This window comes from Arachis hypogaea, chromosome 19 (genome assembly GCF_003086295.3).
Source record: "Arachis hypogaea cultivar Tifrunner chromosome 19, arahy.Tifrunner.gnm2.J5K5, whole genome shotgun sequence".
NCBI classification, from domain to species: Eukaryota; Viridiplantae; Streptophyta; class Magnoliopsida; order Fabales; family Fabaceae; genus Arachis; species Arachis hypogaea.
Window position 1 is genome coordinate 4,069,267 of NC_092054.1, and position 25,825 is coordinate 4,095,091.

General features: G+C 34.5%; 1 protein-coding gene and 2 long non-coding RNA genes across 3 annotated transcripts; all 3 read left to right on the forward strand.

The window, feature by feature from the left end:
• Window positions 1–1,034: 1,034 nt before the first annotated feature.
• On the forward strand, window positions 1,035–3,172 carry LOC112776134 (F-box/kelch-repeat protein At3g23880). The gene is made up of 2 exons (XM_025820156.3): window positions 1,035–1,364; window positions 1,557–3,172. The coding sequence occupies exon 2, from the start codon at window positions 1,586–1,588 to the stop codon at window positions 2,897–2,899; it is 1,314 nt and encodes a 437-aa protein (XP_025675941.1). The 5' UTR covers window positions 1,035–1,364; window positions 1,557–1,585; the 3' UTR covers window positions 2,900–3,172.
• An 11,005-nt stretch (window positions 3,173–14,177) lies between these two features.
• Window positions 14,178–17,069, forward strand: LOC112776941 (uncharacterized). Its single transcript, XR_003190232.3, has 4 exons — window positions 14,178–14,355; window positions 14,455–14,508; window positions 14,597–14,734; window positions 16,856–17,069. It is a non-coding gene; the product is annotated as an uncharacterized lncRNA (long non-coding RNA).
• A 397-nt stretch (window positions 17,070–17,466) lies between these two features.
• LOC112777028 (uncharacterized) lies at window positions 17,467–24,360 on the forward strand. The gene is made up of 4 exons (XR_003190272.3): window positions 17,467–21,641; window positions 21,741–21,794; window positions 21,883–22,020; window positions 24,142–24,360. It is a non-coding gene; the product is annotated as an uncharacterized lncRNA (long non-coding RNA).
• The last annotated feature ends 1,465 nt before the right edge of the window (window positions 24,361–25,825 follow it).

A 25,825-nucleotide genomic window follows, 5' to 3' on the forward strand; every position in this document is an offset into this window, starting at 1 on the left:
TACCATAATAAAAAATAATTCAAAAGATAAAATTAACAAACTAATGGAATATATATACACAACTAACCAATGTTATCATCATTCAGAATATTATTTGGACCAATTCTAATACTTGAATATCTAAAAACAGATTTTTAACATATAAATAATATTTTTTGAATTTCATAAATATTTTAATATAAATGATTTAATATTATCTGGACAAAAAAACTTAAAAAATAAGATTAATATTTCTTTTAAGAATGATTTTTATCAAAATTATAAATACATAATAAAAATTTAGAGTACATTAAAATAGTACCATAATAAGAAAAAATTCAAATATTAAATTAATAGTGTAAATTTTTTAAGTGAACAATTAACAATCATAATACACTGTATTATAGATATATATAACATAGTATATTAGAAATAATTAAAAATTTACTAAGTATGAATTAAAGATTTTAAAAAATAATAATTTATACCACTAATATTATTACTGTTCTATCTATTACTTAAATTTGGACCAATTTTATTATTGTTATGAATATCTGAATATTTAAAAGTAAATCTATTATTGGCATAAGTCTAATGTATTTTTAAAATCTATCCATGTATTCAATAATATTAATAAGAGATGAGATGAGAAGAGAAAAATGGGTAAGAAGTAACAGGTGAAAATTAAGTCAAGTGGCCAAGTGAAGTGATGGGAGTTTTTCAGAGATAACTGACATTAAGTGGAGAAGTTGATTAGAAAGGGTAGTACTGGAAAAAAATTTTGGTCACCAAACCCATGTATTACCATTATATATTGTTATAGAAGTAAATCTATTATTGGCATAAGTCTAATATATTTTTAAAATCTATTAATGTATTCAATAATATTAATAAGAGATGAGATGAGAAGAGAAAAATAGGTAAGAAGTAACAGGTGAAAATTACGTCAAGTGGCCAAGTAAAGTGATGGGAATTTTTCAGAGATAACTGACATTAAATAGAGAAGTTGATTAGAAAGAGTAGTACTAGAAAAAAATTTTGGACACCAAACCTATATATTGCCATTATATATTGATATTGATATTGATATTGATATAGATTAGGATTTAGGAGAAAAGTAGATGGAGAAGGGAGAGACACGAAACACGATAACTGGTTATCGGATAGATTCATAGATCTGAACCTCCAAATTTTCATCGGAGAAGTTGCAGCAGCCCCGTGCCCCCTTCCGCCTTCCCTCCTCATCTTCATCCTTTGTCGTCTCCATCCGAAGCTCCCAGCTGACCGTCGTCTTCCTCCTCCTCTGTCTCACCTTCACGCCGACCTTTTGCTTCCTCTGTCTTCTGCCCCTCCTGGTCTCTTACTCCGCCATCGTCTTCCTGTAGGTAAGCCTCTGTTTTACTTTTTTGTTTTTTCAATTTTAACTGAAAACGTTGAGGCCTCTCTTTTTCTTCTCATAGAATTTCAATGTATGTTTTATCTTGTACATTAAATAGCGATGCCGCTGAGAGTAGAATTGTTAGAATTATATTGTTTATGATTTCTTATTCCTGCTGTATTGTGGAGTTTTGTTGTAGAGAAGGATTTCATTGTTTTCCTCGTACGTATGAAGAGAGGTCCCATTCCTGATGATGATGATACTGTTGCGAGGAAGGGGAGGGTTGTCACAACCACCGAGGGGTGGCTGGAACTGCTCCTCTGTACCACCACAAAACCACCGCCTATCCTTCTGGACGAGCTCATAGAGGAAATCCTGCTGAGGATTCCGGCAAGTTCTCTTGTTCGATTAAGGAACAGCGTCTGCAGTTCATGGAGAACCCTAATTTCCAGTTCCCAATTTGCCAAGGACCACCTTCGACGTTCAATGGCGGTGGATCCAGCCTTGACCCACCCGCGTATTGCCTATTATAGCTCAAGCCACTCATACCCCACAATCGGAACTTTCTCCGTCCGATCTGTGTTCGAGAACCCTCCCCATGAACCCACTAAAGTAGTTGCCTATGAGGGACGATGCTACCGTAGCATCATTGGCTCTTGTCATGGATTGCTGTGCTTGCACGATGAAGAGCTTGAGGATCGTGCCATTCTGTGGAACCCCTGCACCGGATTCACATCTCCGCCGCTTGAAATTGGTGGTATCTTCGACTATTGTGGATTCGGTTATGATCATGTGAACGACAAGTATAAGCTTTTCGGGATTGTGAATAAGAAATCAGGTGAATCTGTCACCAGAATTTTCACATTCGGCCCAAAATCTAAATGGAGAACAATTCAGGATTTCCCATATAGACTACATAACCTCGATGGCAAGGGGTCTGTACTGGCTTTGGTAGGGCTTTTTGTAAGTGGCACTGGCACCCTTAATTGGCTTGTTCGCAGCAGTCTTAGTAGTTCTGTGGCAGTTCTTTCCCTTGACTTGGTGAAAGAGACTTATAGTCAGTTTTCCGCTCCCAATAGGGATTCAGATGATGAGTTCTTTGCGGTTCCCCATTTGAGTATCTTGAGGGGTTGTCTTGCTGTTTGTTATGAGACTAAGAAAACTCATTGGACTCTCTGGTTGATGAAGGACTATGGCGTTCCTCAATCTTGGACTAAGTTGGCAATAATCCCCCACCACCCGCTACTCGTTAATACTCGTACTCGTTCACCTCATGTGTTATGGCCTATTTACATGTTGGAAAATGATGTTCTACTGGCGAAATCTCCTAGTGGCAAGTTAGTTTTATGTAACTTAAATGATGGCAGCATAGATTTTCCTAATGTTGACAGCTCCAGTGATGGCATGACCAAATACCGTCCTTTGTCTCGGGATTCATACTCAAGGATCTTTCACTTCTATCATGAAAGCTTACTTTCACCCTCGCACCTTGGTCTTCCAAGTTGCTCATCTGAAATGCGGTTATTTAAGCCAAGCCTATAATCTCTTAAGGATAGTTTGCATTTTGGCTACCTTTTGGGGAAGAATATCCTACGCAGTCCCTTGAATCCATATCTTTATTATCATTAATGTGGTGCCTTGTTTTTGGTTTTTTTTTAATAGACTGTGTCTTTGATTTAATGTTTTTTAATTAGGTTCCTTATGAATCTAACTGAATGATATAAATATGAATGACTTTTGCTTTAGTTAGAATATGTATTCATCATGAAATGCTATATAATAATTTATGTTTTATACGGGTTTGATTTTACAAAACTCCGAGGGTAATTTCCGCAAAGGTTCGGGTGCAAGTGCTGTATAACATTATATTTGTCATGGGAATATATCAACTGTATTGAGATTAATTTATCAAATAAACCATTCGGTTATAATCAATTCGAATATAAGAATGATTCAATCAATAATAATCTTATATGTCAATTTGGCCTTCCTAAAATCGTGAAAACAAAATTATATACGAATGAACTATCAATTCGATTCTTTTTCTGACTATTTTTTTTGGATGATACGATTTCTCAAAAAAATAGTTTACTTCAGTTTCTATTTTTCTGTGTATTTTTTTGTCAAATTTAAATGAAAAATGTTAACTTGTAACATAACCTAATTGGATAGGAGTTTAATTGTCTTTAAATTCAATTTTTTATAAATGGCAAATAATTTTGCATTTGATTCAATTTTTTGTTAAAACATTTGAAGAATTATTGAGAAGGCAACAAAATTGAGGGGAACAAAAAATTCTATTTCTAGAATTTTTTTTTCAATTTATTTTTAAAATCTTTATCCATTCAAGTAAATAACACATTAGTATAAAATTATTAATTTAAAAGATGAAAAGATTTCATTTTTTTATGTACACTTGCTAAAAGCTTATCAAAATTTGTTTATTTTTATTGTGAAATAAACAAATAAAGAAGAAGAAATAAATATAAAATAAAAAAGTATAAATAAATAATTCTTGAATTAATATTCACCGCAATTAATTAATATCTCTATGTAAAAGAAATAATTCATAAATATTTACTAATATTATATGTTGCAGCATATATAAAGAGAGAGCGAAGTATTTTTCTGTTGTAGTGTATATTGTTTGAGGGTTAGCCTCCTATTTATATACGTACAAGAGGTTTACATTTTCAAATTTTTTTTGATGCACTTCATCCTTGAGAATATGAGCTTCCCGTTGTAACAACCTACCACACAGAGCCTTACACTTAAGTCGTAAAGCAGAGGTGGCGATGTATTACGACATCTAAAAAAAAGACGTATATAAATACAGTTGAACGAATTTTGTAACTAGGAGTCTTGAAGAAGAAACTAAGAAAAAACGAAAACAGAAAATTGTGCCACACTCGCATGGATAATCGTAAAACGAATAGTGTAAGATCAAAAGAAGGCTAAAAATATAATATATAGATCGGAGTTCCAAAATACAAATATCAAGCTCCAGACTCTACCTGCGAAGCTAAGGCCAGCCAGAGTGTGTAATTATATATATTTATACTACCCAAAATATAACTCAAACTACAGAATAAACACCTGTTTCTCCAAGTCAACCTCTAGGATGGACAAAATATACATGCACAGATTTTATATACATATATACATAGTCTAAAACGAAAGATAACAGTCCAAAAGACAGTTCTTCGCTTGTAAGGAGGGTCTTCAAACGCTCAACGAGGTGCCTCACGACCTGCATCTGAAAAACAACAAAAATATGTATGGAATGAGAATCGAGGGTTCTCAGCATGGTAAAGGTACCCACATTGTTAATATAAAAGGTCACGGGAAAGCCAGAGGCATTCCTAGAGCAACGACACTCAGATTTCAGCATAAAAATTCAACTAAATCAGGAATTAAGTAAGTTATCTAAGGTATTAAAGTTCTACACCTAACTTTAACCTAACACTTCACTTTCTGTCTCCTCTAATCCTCCGAATCACCGGTGGAACAACCCTCATTCACTCCTCTGCCAAGAGAGGGTCTCTCAGAAACATACACATACAATTCAAATAAGAAAAACACAGATAGAGGTACAATTACAACAAGTAGAACAAGTAGCAGATAAGCAGAGTTAAGCAGTTAAGCAAACCAAAACAATGCACACTCAAGCAAAACATACGAATGCATACGATATATACCTGTCCTATGACTGATGAGTCTCATCTGTTAGTTATATAACCAACCTGACATGTCCTGTTAGCTAGCCACTGGATAGTCCCTTTGTGCGCACATCTCCAAACTCAATAATATCCATGAAAAAATTTCAAACTCAATTTATCCATGGGTGAGACAACCCAAGCTCAAATTCATATATATATATATATATATATATATATATATATATATATATATATATACCCATGGGAAACCCGGGGAATTAAAGTGCCCAGTCACATCCTGCGACAGAGAGTCAATAATTAGTCTCAAAATATACAAGCCACATAATAATCTCTTTTCTTTTTTTAAAATATCACTTCAAATAAAATCTTTAATTTTTATAGAAATTTCGACAGCATCTCTTCTAAAACTCAAACTTCTGCCACCCTTCAAAGGTCCCTACCACCAAATCAAACACCTCTCAGTCATTCAAATAATTTTTAGTATCAAAGCATTTCAAAATCAAACCAATTCCAATATTAAATCTTTTCCCAAAATCAACCAACTCTAATAACAAATCATTTACAAAATCGAACCACACATCTCTCAACCAATCCATTCAATTCAATTTCACAAACTCACCATCAATCCTCAACACATTAACAATATTCATTATTTTTTTTATACTTATGAAAGACATAATCCAACACATATAAATTCATTCATTCTTTATACACACATCATATACCATATACACAATCCATTAATAATTCATTCAGTTCATTCCTATCTTAAGGTCTTCTAGCCTAAGTTTTCACGTGACATTAAAAATTAACTACAAGAAACCAAAACCATACCATGGCCGATTCCTCCCTAAGTCCAGAACTCCTCAAAAATCTCTCCTTTCACAAGCTCCAAGCTTCTAAACGTTAATTCCTCAAGCTTAATCACCCATATTTCGTTCTAAACTGCTAAATTGAACTCCAAATCAACAAGAACACAATCTAATTCACACAATATCAGTATAATCATCATATGATTCACTAATTCAATGATTTACAAGGTTTCAACAGTTTTTTTACCTAACACATGGATCAATTAGACAAAATCCGGTGATTATCTGCTGCTAGAGTTCATCTAAACCATCAAAATCATTCAATTCCTCAATACCTAAACTCAAAATCCACAAAATTGAGGAGGAAAAGAACTGGGTGAGAAATAAATATTTCTTAGTATTTTGTTCAGATAGAATTAAAGAAAATTTTGAGATGAATATGTGGCTGCTGATGGCTCGTCAATCGAAGTTCTGGATTGAAAGTTATGTACGATTGAATTTTTAGATGTGAGTGCTAGTTTTTTTTTTTTTTTTTTAACTTCAATCTCCCTTCATCAACGCATCTGCAGGTGTGAAGAAGAAGAAGGCCCATTTTTGGTGTTTTATAGGTTGGACCTTGGGTCCAGTTTGGACTCGGTCCAATCGGTTCGGTTTATTAACCCGTTTTTGGGTCAAATTCTTTAAAATTAGTGTCAAAATTCGTATTTTTAATATTTCTACCCATCTAGATTATAAAAATTTAATTTTTAATTTCTTTGAATAATAATTAATTTATTGGCTAATTATTTATTAATTTCGTAGGCCTTACATCCTACCCACCTAATTAAGAATTTTACCCTCAAAATTCTTATTCAATTACCTGAAAATAGGTGTGGGTAGTCTCTTCTCATTTCAAATTTCAAGTTCTTAGGCATGTTTGTCAATTCCAGCTTGACTCCAAGAAACTTTACTAACGTACTCTTCCACGAAGTCACTTAACACAGGTATCGTCAATTCTAACCGGAATTATTTGAAACGTCAAATTCTCTCTCAATTGAACTGATTCAGGTTTTAAAATATGGCTTATCTCAGAAATATACTACCGAAGCTATGAAATGTGGAGTGCGTCGTGCAGGTTCAAAAGATACGGTGGTAAAATTATTTGATATGCCATCGGTCACTAATCTGCCTTAGCACTTCAAACGGCCCAATACACTTCGGTTTCATCCCCTTCGTCTTGATTGCCCATTGATTCCAGTCTATTTAAGTAACTTCCAAGAATGCATAACTTTCTTTTTCAAACTATCTATGTTTTCTTCTCTTTTATTTGCATAACTCTTCTGTCGGTCCTGCGTAGTTAGGATCTTAACTCGAATTCACTTAAATCTCTTCTCCGTTGTTTCGGCTATCCAATTCAGGATGTAAGACGCTTGATATTTTTTGATCCACACCAACACATAAGCGGTTAACACATGTGCAACCTTACTATCTTCTTGATGCATAGCATCGCCAATTTCTTTAAGGAATAATTCGCTTCAACAGGCAAAAAGTAAATGGACTTGGTCACTCGATACATGATTACCCATCGGCATCAAATCCCATTCTAAACCTCAGCAAATCCATTACAATTTTCGTAATACCCTTCCACTTTTATTGTGGAACACCTAGAGAATGCAACATTTCAGATAGCTTTTGGTGCTTAATTAACCTTCATGTAAAATTTTTGAAAATTTTATTATAAATTAATTCCAAATTCCATTATTTATTTATAACTTTAATTTCAGAAATTTCTTTATTAAAGATAATTAAAGTAAGTTTTGATTAATTGAGTTTGAAATAAATTAAGACTCTTATTCAATTTTATAATTATTGAAGTATTTTCTATATTTAAATTATAAAGTTGGTAGTTATGAAATAATAGGAATTTTACATGAATTAGGTTAAATAATTAATATTTTATATTTTGGTACTTATGTTTTGTAAAATAAAGAAATTAATTATAGGGTAAAAAATCCAAATGAGCCAAGGGGAGCTAAGTTTAACCTAAATCCGCCAAATCAAATTTCCTAACGTCAATCCACCAGAACAGATTTTTATGTAATTCGAATCAAAAGGATTCGAATCTTGTTTGCAAGTAATTCGAATTGATTAAAATCGAATTACTATCAAAGACTATTCCCACGTAATTCGAATCAATTAGAAACGAATTATGCATGCAAAATTCCTTAATAATTCGAAACGACTTACTTCGAATTATGTTAGAGTAGTTCGAGTCATATTGTTTCGAATTACTTGGAAAATGGCACACGAGTGAAGTTCGAATCATATTGATTCGAATTAGGTGAATCCAGTCGTCTGCCCAGGATTTTCGTCATGCCTCATGGCATCCAGGTCCAACGATGAAAAATGGGGTGGGTACTGCTGTGTGCCAGAACCAGATCCACCTGTAGCCCTTCTCGGATCAGTCGCTCCAAGATCATCGCCGCTGTCATCAGCGATCATATCATGCTCGACATCATCGTCATCTGGATCATCAAACAATCCCTCCCCAACACCAGCCGGTGTAGGACACTGCACTTCGGTCGGAAGATGTTCCCCATATCGAACCACGTCTCCGACATTGCCGCTGAGATCAACAGCAAACGATGGGGAGGCAACAGGCTGTATCGGTGGCTCATACACAGGAACGGAGGATGAAGCAACCGCAGGTCTTGAGCTCGAGCCGGCAACCGTGGCTATAGTATTGGCATTCCAGTTCGAACCACCCGAGCTAGATACCACATCAACCAACTTTGCTAACAGCTCTGGTGTCCTTACCTTGGAAAATTGCCTACGACAAAGAAACATGACCTGCAAGTCCTCATCACTCCCGATCGTGAAACAATCATACTTCACGGTATCATAGAGCACCGTGGTTGGGATGCGAAAGAAGAACTTCTTAACCCTTTTCACTCCTTCCAGACCAAGCTTCTCCAGCACAGAGCTAACGAGAGCATCGTAGCTGGTGGTTGGCCTCACGATAATACATAGAGGATCCTTATCAGTGAACTTCACGCCGGACCAAATTTTTCTCTTAATCGATCCTCTGTGGTGTACCAGCACTAGAAAACTATCCTCACTAGCCATCTCACCTCTTTGATGAGAAAAACTGAGTTCACAGCATATATATAAAGCTCCGGTTCATGGTAATTCGAATCAACTACATTCGCACTATATATTTATAATTCGAATCAAATAAATTCGAATTACAATTCCTTACTAATTCGAAACAATATGTTTCGATTTATGTTTCGTCAAGACTTTGTTAGTAATTCGAATTAACTGAATTCGAATTCCTCTTTAATAATTCGAAACCAGTTGTTTCGAATTACATGTTTCTCATGCTTGCATATAATTCGAATTAAGTCATGTCGAACTACATAAGATTTTAATTCGAAACGTATAGATTCGAATTATATAATAATTTGATTCTGGTTGAATGCTGTCTAGGAATTCAGTTTGGCTGATTTCCGTAAATTTTCTTCTCCCTTGGTTTAATCAAGTTTTTTACCCTTAATTATATTATCTCTAATTCTTGGATTTGAACATTTTATTGAAAATAATTTGTAAAATTGATGAACAAAAAGTATTTTCTATCTATAATTAGTGTTGGATTTAATTTGGGTTTTAATTACTATATTATCCCTATTTTTATTTGAAATTACAAAACTGTCCTAAACCTAATTTTACCTCAACCCTAATTTTAACATAACAAACCCTAAACCCCCCTCCTCAACACCACACAGCCGCAGCCTCACCTCCCTCAACATAACCAACACACACGCATCCTGAAGAAACAAGAACCAGAGAGAAAGGGATCAGAGAAGAGGGAATCCGTGAGAGAAAGAGAGCGCCGGAGGAGGGAGGAGCTCGCGCCCTCCTCGCGAACCGCCGCTGCCTCGCGCCATCATCCTCGCCGTGAATCCCGTCGCCCCTGTTGCAGCTGTCCGCACCGTCGTCCTTGCCGCAAAGACAGCGCCGTCGTTGCCATCGTTGCACGAGAAAAGGAAGAGGCTCGCAGTGGAGAACCTGACGCGAAGAGAGGACGGCTCATGAGAGGGAGACAGAGGCCGCGATGGAGTTGTTCCGCCGCCTACGCCGCGCCCTACTACCGTTGCCGAGCTTCCGTAGCCGCCGCGTTTCACCACAGTTGAGGGCGTCTCCACCACCGAATCTTGGCCGATGATACTGCCATTGCACGCGAGAGGAAGAGGAGCGATGAGACAGAACGCAACTGAGGGAGAGAAACGGGGTCGTCGTCGCCGCCAGAATTCTTGGACGCCGCCGTCGTTCTTGTTTGTCATCAGAGAAAGCAAGCTGCCGCCAGAATTCTCTATTATTTTTCTATTTTAATTCATATACTGATTTCTATTTCAAGAATTATTTTCATTCTTTATTTTATGAATTTGGGTGGAACGGAAGTATGACCCTTGTTCTAATTGAGTTCTTGTATAACTTCGAAAAGCTCTTTACTTGAACAACAGCTTGAAAACAATTTCTCCTAAACTTTTAATTATCTAGACTTAACGGGATATGTGACATATAATCCTCTTATATTTGGGTAATTAGGGTTTTTGTGGCATATAAACTAGAATTGAACTTCACCCTCTAATTGGAATTAAGTGACCAAGGAATTGGCAGTTGATGAAGGTTAGAGGAGACTAAAAATATCTAAGAAATTAGAGTTTAGTCACATATAGTTTGCCATGAATTGAATCTTGCATGATTAAAATAGTTACTAAGAAAAGTCAATCCGGAAGATAGATATCTCTAAAGCCTTAACTGTTTCTCCATATATACTTCACAACTTGTTTACTGCTTGCCTTCTGATTTCATGAATTTACTGTTTGATGCAATTAAACTCTCAAAACACTCTTTTCTGCTTGTCTGACTAAGCCAATCACTCGATCATTGTTGCTTGATCCATCAATTCTCGTGGGATCGACCCTCACTCACCTGAGGTATTACTTGGTACGACCCAGTGCACTTGCTTGTCAAGCTAGTGATGGTAAAGAAGCGCTTGTTGGGAGGCAACCCAACACTGAGTATCCTTTAGTCTTTCTTTCAGTTGTTCTGATTTATTTTTTATTTTTATTATTATCATTATTCATAGTTTTTCTTGGTTTAATTTTTTTGTGGTCATGCAAAATATTTAGAACAAGAACAGAGAGCTTTAAAGGAGAAACAGAATACCCTGGAGAGCATTAAACTCGAATGCATTGGCGCTAAATGACAGCTAGGTGTTTAGCGCTGAAATTGGCAGCAGAAGCTGGCGTTAAATGCCAGGGAGGGCGTTTAACACCCTGGATGGGCAGGTGGTGTGGATTTTAGAATGTCCACAAACTAACCAGCAAGTGCATCAAGTCGTCCAAGTAATACCTCAAGTGAGTGATGGTCGATTCCACGAGGATTGATGGAGTGAGCAACAATAGTCGACCGATTGGTTTAGTTAGGCAGGCAGAAAAGTTGGTTTGGTGATTTGAAATCACATTAAACAGTAATTCAAGAGTAAAGAAAGCAATTAAGAGAATTAGTGAGAAATCAATAAGAGAAAACAGTTAAGGTATCAGAGATGTTTACTTTTCCAGATTTAGTTTTCTTACCAACTATTTTAATCATGCAAGATTTATTTCATGGCAAATTGTAATTGACTATACCCTAATGTCTCAGTGATTTAGTCTCCTCTAACCTTCATCAATCGCCAATATCTTAATCACTTGATTCCGATTAGAGGGTTAAGTTCAATTGTAGTTTATGGCCACAAAAACTGTAATTACCCGAAACTAAGAGGATCCCAGAAGTTTTCGATTTGCATCAAATATACCTCTAACGGCTATTTTTTTAAAAAATTTAAGACCAATTCAACAACAATTTCATAAAAACAACCCTCAATACAAGCAAATCAAGCATAATTTTCATGCATTATTGTTAGATTGGTCTTAAATTTTTTGAAAATTTAGCCGTCGAGGGTATATTTGATGCAAATCGAAAACTTTTGGGACAAAATTGAAACAAAATAAAACTTAGGGATATTTTTAAAACTTTTGCCAAACTTCAATGACAAAAGTATACTTTACTCTACAGTTTATTTATAAAAAGATTAATATATATTTATGAGAAGAGTTAAATTTACTTAGTATATAAATAAATACATTAATTAGTTAATTTTTTTTTGTTACATTGCTGTTTAATCTAGTTAAAAAAAAATTAATATATAAAATTTGGTGTAGTTATATTTTTTAATATTTTAGTTAACATTAATTTCTATCTTTTTAATATTTTTTTTCAATTGGTGACTTTAAAATATATTTTAACTAAATATATAAAAGAATAAATAGATAAAATTACTATTATGTAAAGTTAAAATTAACTATTGAAATTGTTTTTCTAATTAACTATTATGTAAATGTATCAACTATTGATCACTTAAAGATTATAAAAATGCTCTAATTTTAATGATAAAATAATTTAGTTATATTTTTTTTGATAACATCAATTGAACATACTTTTTATTGGATTTGAATAAAAATATTTATTAATATTTCATAATTGCACACTATATTCATGTAACAACAAATTTATTTTGTTGTTATTGGGTCAAATATTGTTTCAGTATAAAATGTCCGTAAATAAATCTATTAAACAAAAAAAAAAAAACATGTTCTATCTTCTATATTCGATAGTCTAAATATTTTTTTTTTCAAGCTCATATTAACAAATTTAACTTATATGTGAAAAACATATTGTATATGTATATTAACAATATTATTGGGACACTATATTTATTTTTAGTTAATTTTAAACTTGAGGTTATTAGTTCAGTAAAGCAAATTTATTTTATATCAGTTCTAATTTCAAATAATTAATACATGCTAAACTAATAACTTCTTACCGAAAGAATAATATATTTTAAAAAATATTATTATTTGAATTCAACTTATCCTAGCTTATAAAGTAATTATTCAATTTGTTAGGGTTCACACTAAGCAAAAATTATTATTTTTGTATATAATACTCGTTATATCTAATAAAATTTCAAATTTTGAACAACGACATTTAGATATATATGATTATAGGTAAACTTAAACTTTTTTACAAGAAAATAACTCAATTTAAAGTATTTACAAAATTGAAAAAATATAATTTCATAATTATTTTATATTTTAAATATAGTAGTTTGTAACGTATATTTGGTTTTAAATCCTACTTGTAATTGTTTATTCAATATACGTAAATTATATAAAAAGTATAATAATATATTTTTGGTACCTTGTTTAATTAGTGTTATATATTTATTTAATTAAATTTATTATCTATTTAAATTTTTAATTAAGTATACAATGATAAACCCTCTTAACGAAAAATACATTAAATTAATGTGAAGGTTTATGTTACGAAATGTTCAAATTCTAATAATTGGATACTATCATTAAGTTTAATTAATTAACCTCAAATAACACACCACAAACTTGCATCAATAACTTATGTTAAACAAAAAAAAAAAAAGTTATCTTCATTTAATTAAAACTCATATATATCACAATTTTTTTCTAAGAAACAATCAGGAATTTAACCTTTGATATCTAATTTTTTTTTTTGAAGTAGATAATTTTCTAAATTCACAAGAATTGAGTTATAATGTAAAGTTTAATTATCCTCAAATAAAAGTAAGTGTAAAAAAGTGCTAAATCTCTTTATATAAGTTATTAAATAAATTATTTATGTTTGTTCTTGCTCTATCTATGAACCTTTTGAATTTGTATGTGAGTGTTTTCCTCTAAGACATACTTTTTATACTTGATCAAAATAATTCACAAAAACTCTTTATTAGGATTTACAAAAGTAAGACACTTGTCTTTATAACTAAAAATTACTTCCAACCTACTTGCCTTTATAACCCCACATTGACCTACAGGAATTTAAGCTTGCTAAGTTTAAATTTCAAATTATATGATTTAACATACTTATTTAAGTTGTCCAAAATGTAAAAAATATTAAATAATTTTTTTTGTTCTTATAAAATTTAAAAATAGTTCTTATAATATATCATAATTATTAAACTTTTGATACCAAAATTGTAAACCCCGCTAAAATCGGTATATAATTAGTCAATAAATCGAATTTTTAATAGGAAAATTAAATATGCAAAACTAATATCAAAATAGGATAGAGCTCGAAAAAACGAGAATTTTGATATCACTTTTGAAAAATTTGGCCCAAAATTGAGTCGAATGGGTCGAGCCAGTTGAACCGGGCCCAAATCAGGCCCGCGGGCCCAACCAGCCCAGTATATAAATGAGCTAAAGCTCATTTTCTGCCTTAGAACACAACAGAAGCAGCGTAAATGCATGGAGAAGAAGAGAATGAATTCCAAAACCTAGCTTGATCTTCTTTCTTTGATAACTTTTGATCCGGAGCTCCGATTGACGAGCCGTTTGCGGTCACGCGTCGGGCTCATTGAGTTCTTCAATTCTATTCAAATAAAACAGTAAGCAAATCACTTTTTCCTAGCTCCATTTCTGCTGGTATATGAATTTCGGGTTTAAGGTTTGAGAAACTCAATTCCTTGATGATTTTCATGTTTTAGGGGTCCACTAGACTTGATTTCTTGTGGGTATTGCCCAAGGATCAGTGGGTAAAGGTAAGAGATCTTAAACCCTAATGAAATTTCTGAATTTAGGAATTTGGGTATTGAGTTGTTATGTTTGGATGTGTTAATTGTGGTTTAGGTAGTGTGTATGTGAATGTTGATGCTTGTTGGAGGCTTGTTGGTGATCAAGCTTGGTTTCGGGCTGTTTGATTGAGCTTGGAGGGGCTGTAATTTTGAGTTGTGAGGCTGCCTTGGGTGAATTAAGTGATCGGCCAAGGTATGGTTTAAGTTTCGCACGTTTAATATTTACGGTGTTGTGAAAACTTAGGTTAGAGGAACCATAGAATAAGTTGGATTGTTTGTTGTATTTAATGATTAGCCTTGTAATATTGTTAGAATAGATTTGTTATGAATTTATATATTAGAATTATGAGGTGTGCTCTTATATTTATTTATGATGGATTAGAATTGGTGTTTGTTAATAAGGATGTAGAGTTGTGTTGTGGTGGTATTGTATATGCTATAACTAATTATGTAATGATCGGAATTGTATGAGACCAAGTTTGGGCTAAACTTGGGAATATAAGGAACTAAACTAGAAAATTTGGGACCTTTTTGTTAAATATACAATTTATGGAAAAGTTTTAAAGTTAGGTTGTTAAATCTGTCCAGCAGCAGAAAAGATCAAACAGGGCAGCAACTTGTTTGTTTTGCTGCGACTTCTACGAGTTGAGTTTTGGAGCGAAACCAATTTTGTTATAAAATTTGATTAACTTGATTTATTTCTCTAAAATTTCAGAATTTTAAGAGTTGAGGATTGGGAGCTGTGAATTTTTGAATATTGGTGGTCAAAACTAAAAAGAAACATATTTCAGCAAGCTATGCATCAACTTCCAATGCTTGTAACTCTTAGAATTAAATAGAAATTGGGTTACAACTAAGACACACTTGTTTCTGGATGAGCTAGGGATTCTCAAATCAAAATTTAGCTTAATTGGAGTTTTGTAATAAAAGTTATTCCAATTGAAAGGTACTAAGTTTGTTGGTTTTTAAAACAGATTTTGTCTCATTTTTACTTAACTTTTAGGTAATGTAACTTTTTCATTAAAAATGGTATTGACTCAGAACTAATTGAGAAAGAAACCTGGATGAGTAAAGTTTAACTAAATTAATTTTCAAATTCATTGGATTTAACTTGGATTTTATATTGAATTTTGAATATCACATGCTGCTGCTGTTTTTCTGGTTTTATGCACTGCAGAGCAGTCATGGTTTTTCCTTTATTCCTGAGGCTAGAAAAATCAGAAAATTATGATATTTGATTTGTTAGAAAGCTTATTTCAATATGAACTCCTGAACATAAAGTTTGTGCAATTCCGAGTTCATTTGCTATATTAGAAACAGAAAAGAAAATAGAGTGTCGAGGATGTCTTAGTGATAGTCATGAGTTCGAGAAGTTAAAGCTCAATCCTCGTGTGATGTGATTGATTTAATGTTAGAGTTGGGTTGATTTTAAGATTATTCGATATTAAGAAGGATGAGTAGAGTTTGATAAAAAGTTTGGTCAGGACCCGGAAAGGGTAATCAAGATGAATTATAAGGGAATGACGATGAAAAATGTGAAAGGGAGGTTGTTAATAAAATGAGTTAATATGCCATGGCTTGATGAATGATTAAATAATGATTATGACTATGAAATGGCTTATGAATAATGTTATCTGAGATACGAGTTCCCTGGGTAAGAGCCGTGGCTCGCCATCACGTGTTCCAGGTTGAATCTCGATACTCTGTTGACCCTACGTCGTAAGGGTGACCGGGCACGTATAAATTCCCGGGTATGGATAGCCCCCATTGAGTGATTTTATGAAATATGAATGTGAACTCTATGCATAGACTCTTGGGGATGCGCGACGGGGGATAGTCTAAGGTTTTCGGACTTGTCGGGTTGGCTGGATAATCGACAGATGGGCCCCATCAGCCATAGGACAGGCATGCATCATATGCATTTGTTTGTATTGATTGCTATGCATTTTCTGGGTATGCCTAATTGATATATATTACCCGCTATTTGTTATTCTTGCTATTTGTACTATTTGATCATTACTTGTGCGTGAACTTGTTTGGTTGCTTGTTTCTGTTGCATTCTGAATGATGAAAGGATAGAGGAAACGGAGGAAATAGTTTGGTGTTAGGTTAAGCTTGAACTTGAGTAAGTTAGGCAGATTTAGAATACCTACCCCTGTTTATGGCTTCTGTTTAGTACTTAAGTTGGATAATTGAATAACGGAGTTCTAGGATTGCTTATGGCATTCTCAGGACCGTATTTCTTATGCGCGTGACACTTTTACCATGCTGAGAACCTCCGGTTCTCATTCCATATTGTATTGTTGTTTTTCAGATGCAGGTCGAGAGGCTCCTCGCTAGACGTCTGGATCTTGGGAAGCGAAGTAGTCCTTGGGTGTATTTTGGTTTTTGGTTGTATATATGTATATATTTGTTTAGCTTACTCTCCAAGTAACTTGTGTATGCTGCTCCTCGAGGTTGAGGGAGAGATAGGAGTTTATTTTGGTATTTTGGTATATTTTGGGGATACCTATGTGTGTTCATATGTATATATATATATATATATATATATATATATATATATATATATATATATATATATATATATATATATATATATATATATATATATATATATATATATATATATATATATATCCTCTGGCCAGCCTTAGCTTCGCAGGCTAAGTCAGGGGCTAGTTATGCTGTTTCCTTGGCTTTCCTTTATTCTTTTGCTTAACTTTATCATGTTCCTATTAGGTTTCTTAGCACGCAAGTAATCCTTTCCTGAGCGTTGCGCTTTTTGTTTTGCGATTTTTGTTTTACCCATTTTTCAAGGCTCCTAGTTAAGTATCTTTTCTCTATTATTATATATATATTACTACTCTTAGAGGTCGTAATACCTTACTATCTCAGTCTTATGACTTAAGCATAAGATTAAGTATAGTAGGGTGTTACATTATGGTATCAGAGCAGTTCGTTCCTATAGAGCCTGAGGGACGGACTGATTATGCCTCTGGGCATACTTTAGGTGTCTATACATGCTATTTAGGGTATCTAACTGATATATGAGGCATGAATGCTCATGAGCATGTATTTGGGACTTTGAAATGCTAAACTAGAGATATTGAGACTGATCACCTTGATATCACTTGTTTGGTGTGAACAGGAACCAAATGGCATCTCGTGGGCGCAGTCGTGAGCGTAATCGGGATCAAGGACGGAGAGCTAATAAGGTAACCGTACCAATAGATAGTTTGACCGATATCGTGACCGCAATGACGAGTGTTGCTACTGCCATTGGTACTGTTGCGGCCGCGACCATCCGAGTAATGGGTGGAATGGAACCACAAGCTGGAACTGGCAACAATGATGATAATGAATATGAAGGTGGACATAATGCTCCGAATACAGGGGTACCACTTAGTTATCTGGAGCAGGTTAATGTGGGTCAAACAATGGGAGAAAGCTCAAGGAGGGCTGAGGTAGCAAGAAGTAATCACCGAGAACCCTTCACAAGGAAAAAGGGAAAGATTACACCGAGGAGCTAAACTTTCAAAAAGAATCGCTTTGTCGCTTCACATTTTCAGCACTGGAGCAATGACCGAAGGAACGATAACCGTTCGGATCCGAATGCTAAAGGGAAAACTAGTACTCAACTGGATGATTTAAGGTGCCCAAGGTGCAAGAAGTACCATCCAAACAGACCGTGCAGGGCCGGATTAGGCGTATGTTACAAGTACGAGAAGTCGGGGCATATAGCTCGAGACTGTCCACACAAGAAACGCCAGGATGCAGTCGAATCCGATCATCAGACTCGAGGTAATCATAAGCTAGCAGTTGAGTTTTTAACTACCTTGCGTATCATTAATATATGTATGATCCATTTGTGAAGCACGACAAGTTTTGATGATCGTGGAGTCCGAACCGATGATTAGTCGAAGACTACTAGTTGTTAAGATAGAGCGATACTTAACTAACTTAGATGAGTGACTAGATTCTTAAAGGACGAGAGTCAGAATGACGCAGTAGAATCAGGGTGGTTAGACTTTTGAAGGTTAAGGATTAAGTGACGTAGTGGAAGCAGGTTGGACCATATCTAAGGAATTAAGAGTGTTGAGGGTTATGCGGAGTTATTGTTTGGAATTTAGTGACGGTGAAACTTTGAGGAAGAGGAGTAGAGCGAACACAACCTTTAGATGTTAATTGTTCAGAGGTAAGTGGAGATGAAACCAAATCTCTATACGAGAGAGTTTCTAAGACAATTCTTGAAGGTGTGTCAAAACTTCCATTCCAGAGAGAAGCGAGTTTGCGATAGGCTTAGTACCGGAAATCGGATTAACTTCAATCGCACCACAAGTGAAGACATCATTATAACCGGTAGAATTTAGGATTGAGTGGAAGGGAGTACTAGAAGAGGGAATCACCTAACCAACTATTTCTTTGTGGGAAGCATCGGTTATGCTGGAGAAGAGGGAAAAGAACGGTAGGAAACCTTATGCAGAGAGAGTGTGCTAACGAACCTTCGTGACTCGATCTAATCCTTCTTTTGAAACCTACATTGACATTCGATCCGGAGCTCTTCCTAAATAGCTTGACTACCTTTCTAACTTTACTCCTTGTGCACATGAATATTATTTCTTCTAGGATGAGTCTGAGCTTGTCTTGGTATAAGCGCGTAATCCTTGAATCTTGTGTGCTCGCTATGACTAGAGTTGCCCCTATTCGCAAACCATGTTCTTCAGAATCAGCTGAGACTTCTTTGACTCTGTACGCTCTGTTCTTCCTACCAAAGGTCTCTAATTTGAACTCTTTTCTTGAGATGCACCTAGGTTCCTCTCCTTGTGTATTCCATCATTTCGGTATAATCCTGAACAACCGTGTACAAAATTTCCTTTTTGACTCATTACGAACACCGTTTGTATTGCTCATTCATTTTTCGAGCTTAATGTCCTTTTGAAAATCAACTCGAGCCTATATTAGTATTATGTATAAAATATAGTTGTGACTGTGGAGATGTTGATTCCTTAAGAGCATGACTTTTGGATACGGAAGATGAAGCAGGTAAGCGTGCACCGTCAAAAAGAGTTTTGGAGTTTTAAATTCTTGTCGACCACAAAGCCTATGATTAGTTTAATGCACTAAAAATACACCGGTTACATAGATACCCAAATATGAAGAGAGTTTTCAAACTCCAAGAGAAGGATTAACCCCAAATCCAGTAATTAGAATACCCGAACTTATTTAACAACTCGGAATTAGTGCGATACATTACCAGAGGGGTTTAGGATACGTGTAAATACAACATCGTGAAGTGGTAACAGATGCCCTGAGTAAGAGATTTTTGGGGAAATGCTTGGATATAAATTTCGGAGAATGGAAGGCTAGATAAGTTGGAACTTTAAATTGGATATTAAGGGTATAGATAAAGGAGTCAAACTAAATCTATTGCGGTTTTAAAACATAGCAAAGACGAAATGCAGGAAGCGTGAGGGGACGATAAAGACCTACCGAGGATGTCGAAGTCTGGCAAACGAAAGGGAACTAAGAAAAGATTTATATGTTTAATGTCGAAATAGAGATTGTAAAGTCAAAGACTTAAGGAGTGCAATAACGGTGATAAGGGGCTACTAAGAGTACTGAAACCGGTTGAATCCAGAAGACACCAAGAGAAGGTTATGTGTTGAGGTCGGAAGTTGAAATAAGAAACTGTTGTTCGAAGCTTACAGGAGAAAATTTTTGAAGTTACCTTGAGATTTCTAAAACCTACCACGAATCAAAGAAGATATTTTGAGCAGACAGAAATGAAGAACGAGGTGGAAATCTATGTGATTACAAGTTTGACGTATGAGAAAGAAATGAAAGACCACCAGAAACTGTTCGAAATGCCACAACCGTCGAAGGTTCTACATTAAAGATAAAAGGGAATAGCCATTGATTTCATAATAGGTTACCGAAGACTAGGATAAAAGGTGATACTATTAGGGAACTGTGGATCAAGCGACCAGACCCGTTTTGCCCATCGGAGTAAACCACTTATTGGGGATATCAAAGAGACTATACATCAGGGAGAAGGTGAGACTTCACAGTATGCTAAACACCTTTGAATTAACCGAAAATTGGAACATTGAACGTCTTAGTTCCTGAATTTGATAGCCAAGACAACGGAGATGAAGTTACGCAAATCTGAGTTAGAATTCTCACTAGGGAAACCGACAAAAGAGTTAGGCAGATCTAAGAGGAAGACTTATCAAGTTGGAAGGAAGAGGATACCTATTTCTGAAGATCACTTCAATGAACTAGAATCGGATGATCAATCAAAAAAAAAACTAAAAAGCTAAATCCCTATCACATCGGACCAATGGCGTATAGGATCGCTTTACTACCACATTGTTCGAACCTGCATGATGTGTTTCATGTATCGCAGCTTCGTCAATACAATTTTGATCCTAGTCATGTCCTAAAGCCGGAATTAATTCAAGTGAGAGAAGATCTGGCGTTTCCAATAACTCTCGTTAGAATTGATGATACCAGCATTAAGCGTTTACACGGGAAAGAGACTTTCTTAGTGAAAGTAGCTTGGTGTTGGGCTAGTATTGAAGAATATACCTAGGAGCTTGAGACAGAGATGCGGAAGGACTACCCACACCTCTATTCAGGTAACGCACTCTGAATTTTGAGGACAAAATTCCTAATTAGGTGGGTAGGATGTAAACCCTGCTAAAATCGGTATATAATTAGTCAATAAATTGAATTTTCAATAGGAAAATTAAATATGCAAAACTAATATCAGAATAGGATAGAGCTCGGTAAAACGAGAATTTTGATATCACTTTCGAAAAATTTGGCCCAAAATTGAGCCGAATGGGCCGAGCCGGTTGAACCGGGCCCAAACCAGGCCCGCGGGCCCAACCAGCCCAGTATATAAATGAGCTAAAGCTCATTTTCTGCCTTAGAACACAACAGAAGCAGCGTAAATGCATGGAGAAGAAGAGAATGAATTCCAAAACCTAGCTTGATCTTCTTTCTTTGATAACTTTTGATCCAGAGCTCCGATTGACGAGCCGTTTACGGCCACGCGTCGGGCTCATTGAGTTCTTCAATTCTATTCAAATAAAACAGTAAGTGAATTGCTTTTTCCTAGCTCCATTTCTGCTGGTATATGAATTTCGGGTTTAAGGTTTGAGAAACTCAATTCCTTGATGATTTTCATGTTTTAGGGATCCACTAGACTTGATTTCTTGTGGGTATTGCCCAAGGATCAGTGGGTAAAGGTAAGAGATCTTAAACCCTAATAAAATTTCTGAATTTAGGAATTTGGGTATTGAGTTGTTATGTTTGGATGTGTTAATTGTGGTTTAGGTAGTGTGTATGTGAATGTTGATGCTTGTTGGAGGCTTGTTGGTGATCAAGCTTGGTTTCGGGCTGTTTGATTGAGTTTGGAGGGGCTGTAATTTTGAGTTGTGAGGCTGCCTTGGGTGAATTAAGTGATCGGCCAAGGTATGGTTTAAGTTTCGCACGTTTAATATTTACGGTGTTGTGAAAACTTAGGTTAGAGGAACCATAGAATAAGTTGGATTGTTTGTTGTATTTAATGATTAGCCTTGTAATATTGTTAGAATAGATTTGTTATGAATTTATATATTAGAATTATGAGGTGTGCTCTTATATTTATTTATGATGGATTAGAATTGGTGTTTGTTAATAAAGATGCAGAGTTGTGTTGTGGTGGTATTGTATATGCTGTAACTAATTATGTAATGATCGGAATTACATGAGACTAAGTTTGGGCTAAACTTGGGAATATAAGGAACTAAACTGGAAAATTTGGGACCTTTTTGTTAAATATACAATTCATGGCAAATTTTTAAAATTAGGTTGTTAAATCTGTCCAGCAGCAGAAAAGATCAAACAGGGCAGCAACTTGTTTGTCTTGCTGCGACTTCTACGAGTTGAGTTTTGGAGCGAAACTAATTTTGTTATAAAATTTGATTAACTTGCTTTATTTATCTAAAATTTCATAATTTTAAGAGTTGAGGATTGGGAGCTGTGAATTTTTGAATATTGGTGATCAAAATTGAAAAGAAACAGATTTTAGCAAGCTATGCATCAACTTCCAATGCTTGTAACTCTTAGAATTAAATAGAAATTGGGTTGCAACCAAGACACACTTGTTTCTGGATGAGCTAGGGGTTCTCAAATCAAAATTTAGCTTAATTGGAGTTTTGTAATAAAAGTTATTCCAATTGAAAGGTACTAAGCTTGTTGGTTTTTAAAATAGATTTTGTCTCATTTTTACTTAACTTCCAGGTAATGTAACTTTTTTCATTAAAAATGGTATTGACTCAGAACTAATTGAAAAAGAAACCTGGATGAGTAAAGTTTAACTACATTAAATTTCAAAGTCATTGGATTTAACTTGGATTTTATATTGAATTTTGAATATCACATGCTGCTGCTGTTTTTCTGGTTTTATGTACTGCAGAGCAGTCACGGTTTTTCCTTTATTCCTGAGGTTAGAAAAATCAAAAAATTATGATATTTAGTTTGTTAGAAAGCTTATTTCAATATGAACGCCTGGACATAAAGTTTGTGCAATTCTGAGTTCATTTGCTATATTAGAAACAGAAAAGAAAATAGAGTGTCGAGGATGTCTTAGTGATAGTCATGAGTTCGAGAAGTTAAAACTCAATCCTCGTGTGATGTGATTGATTTAATGTTAGAGTTGGGTTGATTTTAAGATTATTCGATATTAAGAAGGATGAGTAGAGTTTGATAAAAAGTTTGGTCAGGACCCGGAAAGGGTAATCAAGATGAATTATAAGGGAATGACGATGAAAAATGTGAAAGGGAGGTTGTTAATAAAATGAGTTAATATGCCATGGCTTGATGAATGATTAAATAATGATTATGACTATGAAATGGCTTATGAATAATGTTATCTGAGATACGAGTTCCCTGGGTAAGAGCCGTGGCTCGCCATCACGTGTTCCAGGTTGAATCTCGATACTCTGTTGACCCTACGTCGTAAGGGTGACCGTGCACGTATAAATTTCCGGGTATGGATAGCCCCCATTGAGTGATTTTATGAAATATGAATGTGAACTCTATGCATAGACTCTTGGGGATGCGCGACGGGGGACAGTCTAAGGTTTTCGGACTTGTCGGGTTGGCTGGATAACCGACAGATGGCCCCATCAGCCATAGGACAGGCATGCATCATATGCATTTGTTTGTATTGATTGCTATGCATTTTCTGGGTATGCCTAATTGATATATATTACCCGCTATTTGTTATTCTTGCTATTTGTACTATTTGATCATTACTTGTGCGTGAACTTGTTTGGTTGCTTGTTTCTGTTGCATTCTGAATGATGAAAGGATGGAGGAAACGGAGGAAATGGTTTGGTGTTAGGTTAAGCTTGAACTTGAGTAAGTTAGGCAGATTTAGAATACCTACCCCTGTTTATGGCTTCTGTTTAGTACTTAAGTTGGATAATTGAATAACGGAGTTCTAGGATTGCCTATGACATTCTCAGGACCGTATTTCTTATGCGCGTGGCACTTTTACCATGCTGAGAACCTCCGGTTCTCATTCCATATTGTATTGTTGTTTTTCAGATGCAGGTCGAGAGGCTCCTCGCTAGACGTCTGGATCTTGGGAAGTGAAGTAGTCCTTGGGTGTATTTTGGTTTTTGGTTGTATATATGTATATATTTGTTTAGCTTACTCTCCAAGTAACTTGTGTATGCTGCTCCTCTTAGAGGTTGAGGGAGAGATAGGAGTTTATTTTGGTATTTTGGTATATTTTGGGGATACCTATGTGTGTTCATATGTATATATATATATATATATATATATATATATCCTCTGGCCAGCCTTAGCTTCGCAGGCTAAGTCAGGGGCTAGTTATGCCGTTTCCTTGGCTTTCCTTTATTCTTTTGCTTAACTTTATCATGTTCCTATTAGGTTTCTTAGCACGCAAGTAATCCTTTCCTGAGCGTTGCGCTTTTTGTTTTGCGATTTTTGTTTTACCCATTTTTCAAGGCTCCTAGTTAAGTATCTTTTCTCTATTATTATATATATATTACTACTTTTAGAGGTCGTAATACCTTACTATCTCAGTCTTATGACTTAAGCATAAGATTAAGTATAGTAGGGTGTTACAAAAATAATTAAAGAAGATTGATTTTGATCCCACAATTAATTTATTTATACTAATTGTTAACGTGATCACAGAAAATATATAAATGTTATATGTCAAATTTATGTATACCATTCAGCATTTAAAAATTAAGGATAAAGACCAATTAAGTATTTAAAAAATAGATACATATTTGATTTGCAATTTTTACAAGAAATATATCAATAACCGTCGTACTTTAAATTAAAACTCCAAATCTAAGGAATCTTTTATTTTTATTTTCTCTTTTAAAAAATTCAATATTATTAAGATAATACCAATAAAATCATAAAATCATAACATTAAAAAAATTGAACTTAAATTCATTTTAAATTATCAATATAATCAACTCTACTAATATTGTTTTAACTTTCTAATAATGAAAAAAAAATTTGTTTATTATGGACAACTTTTTTTAATCTCAATTGCACAGATTCAAGACAAGATGAGCTGAAATACATATAACACCAAAAAAATTATCAAAACCTCATGAGGAAGCTTACTAACAACAATCCGTTGAAGAAGCTCATACAATTATGGAAGGAGAAGAATCTTTTCAAGATCTGAAACAAATTAACTACTATTTATAAATTTTTATTGATTTAAAATGCGATGTTTCTCTTCATAAACAGAAGAAACTTAGTTTTCATGTATAATAAAATTTAAAATATCAAAGCAAGTGGGATTCACCATATTAAAAGAAATAAGAATATGTATAACTATAATCAAGACTTTTAATTGTTCTTTTAGTAAAGCTTATATAAAAAAAATATCCAAGTTCATGTACCATGGAGGAGTGAAGTCAAATGCAACTAATTTTTATTGGGCTAATCTTTTTTTATGGATTCGCAGATTGTTGAACTAACTCGAATCAAAATAAAAATGCCAGCAAACTATTACAAAAATATGAAATGGCATGAAAACTAAAAATGCTTGGTCTACAAAAATGTAGTGAGAGTACTTACCATTCCTCTCTACTTGTTAGCAGACATAATAGAATGAGTATTAGCTCACTAGGGCAACTACATTATCAGGAATCAACACCTGAAGGAACAACTACTTTCCACCTCACACTCTTGCAATGTTAGTCTCCAATATATGCCACCATTTCAGCATCCATTT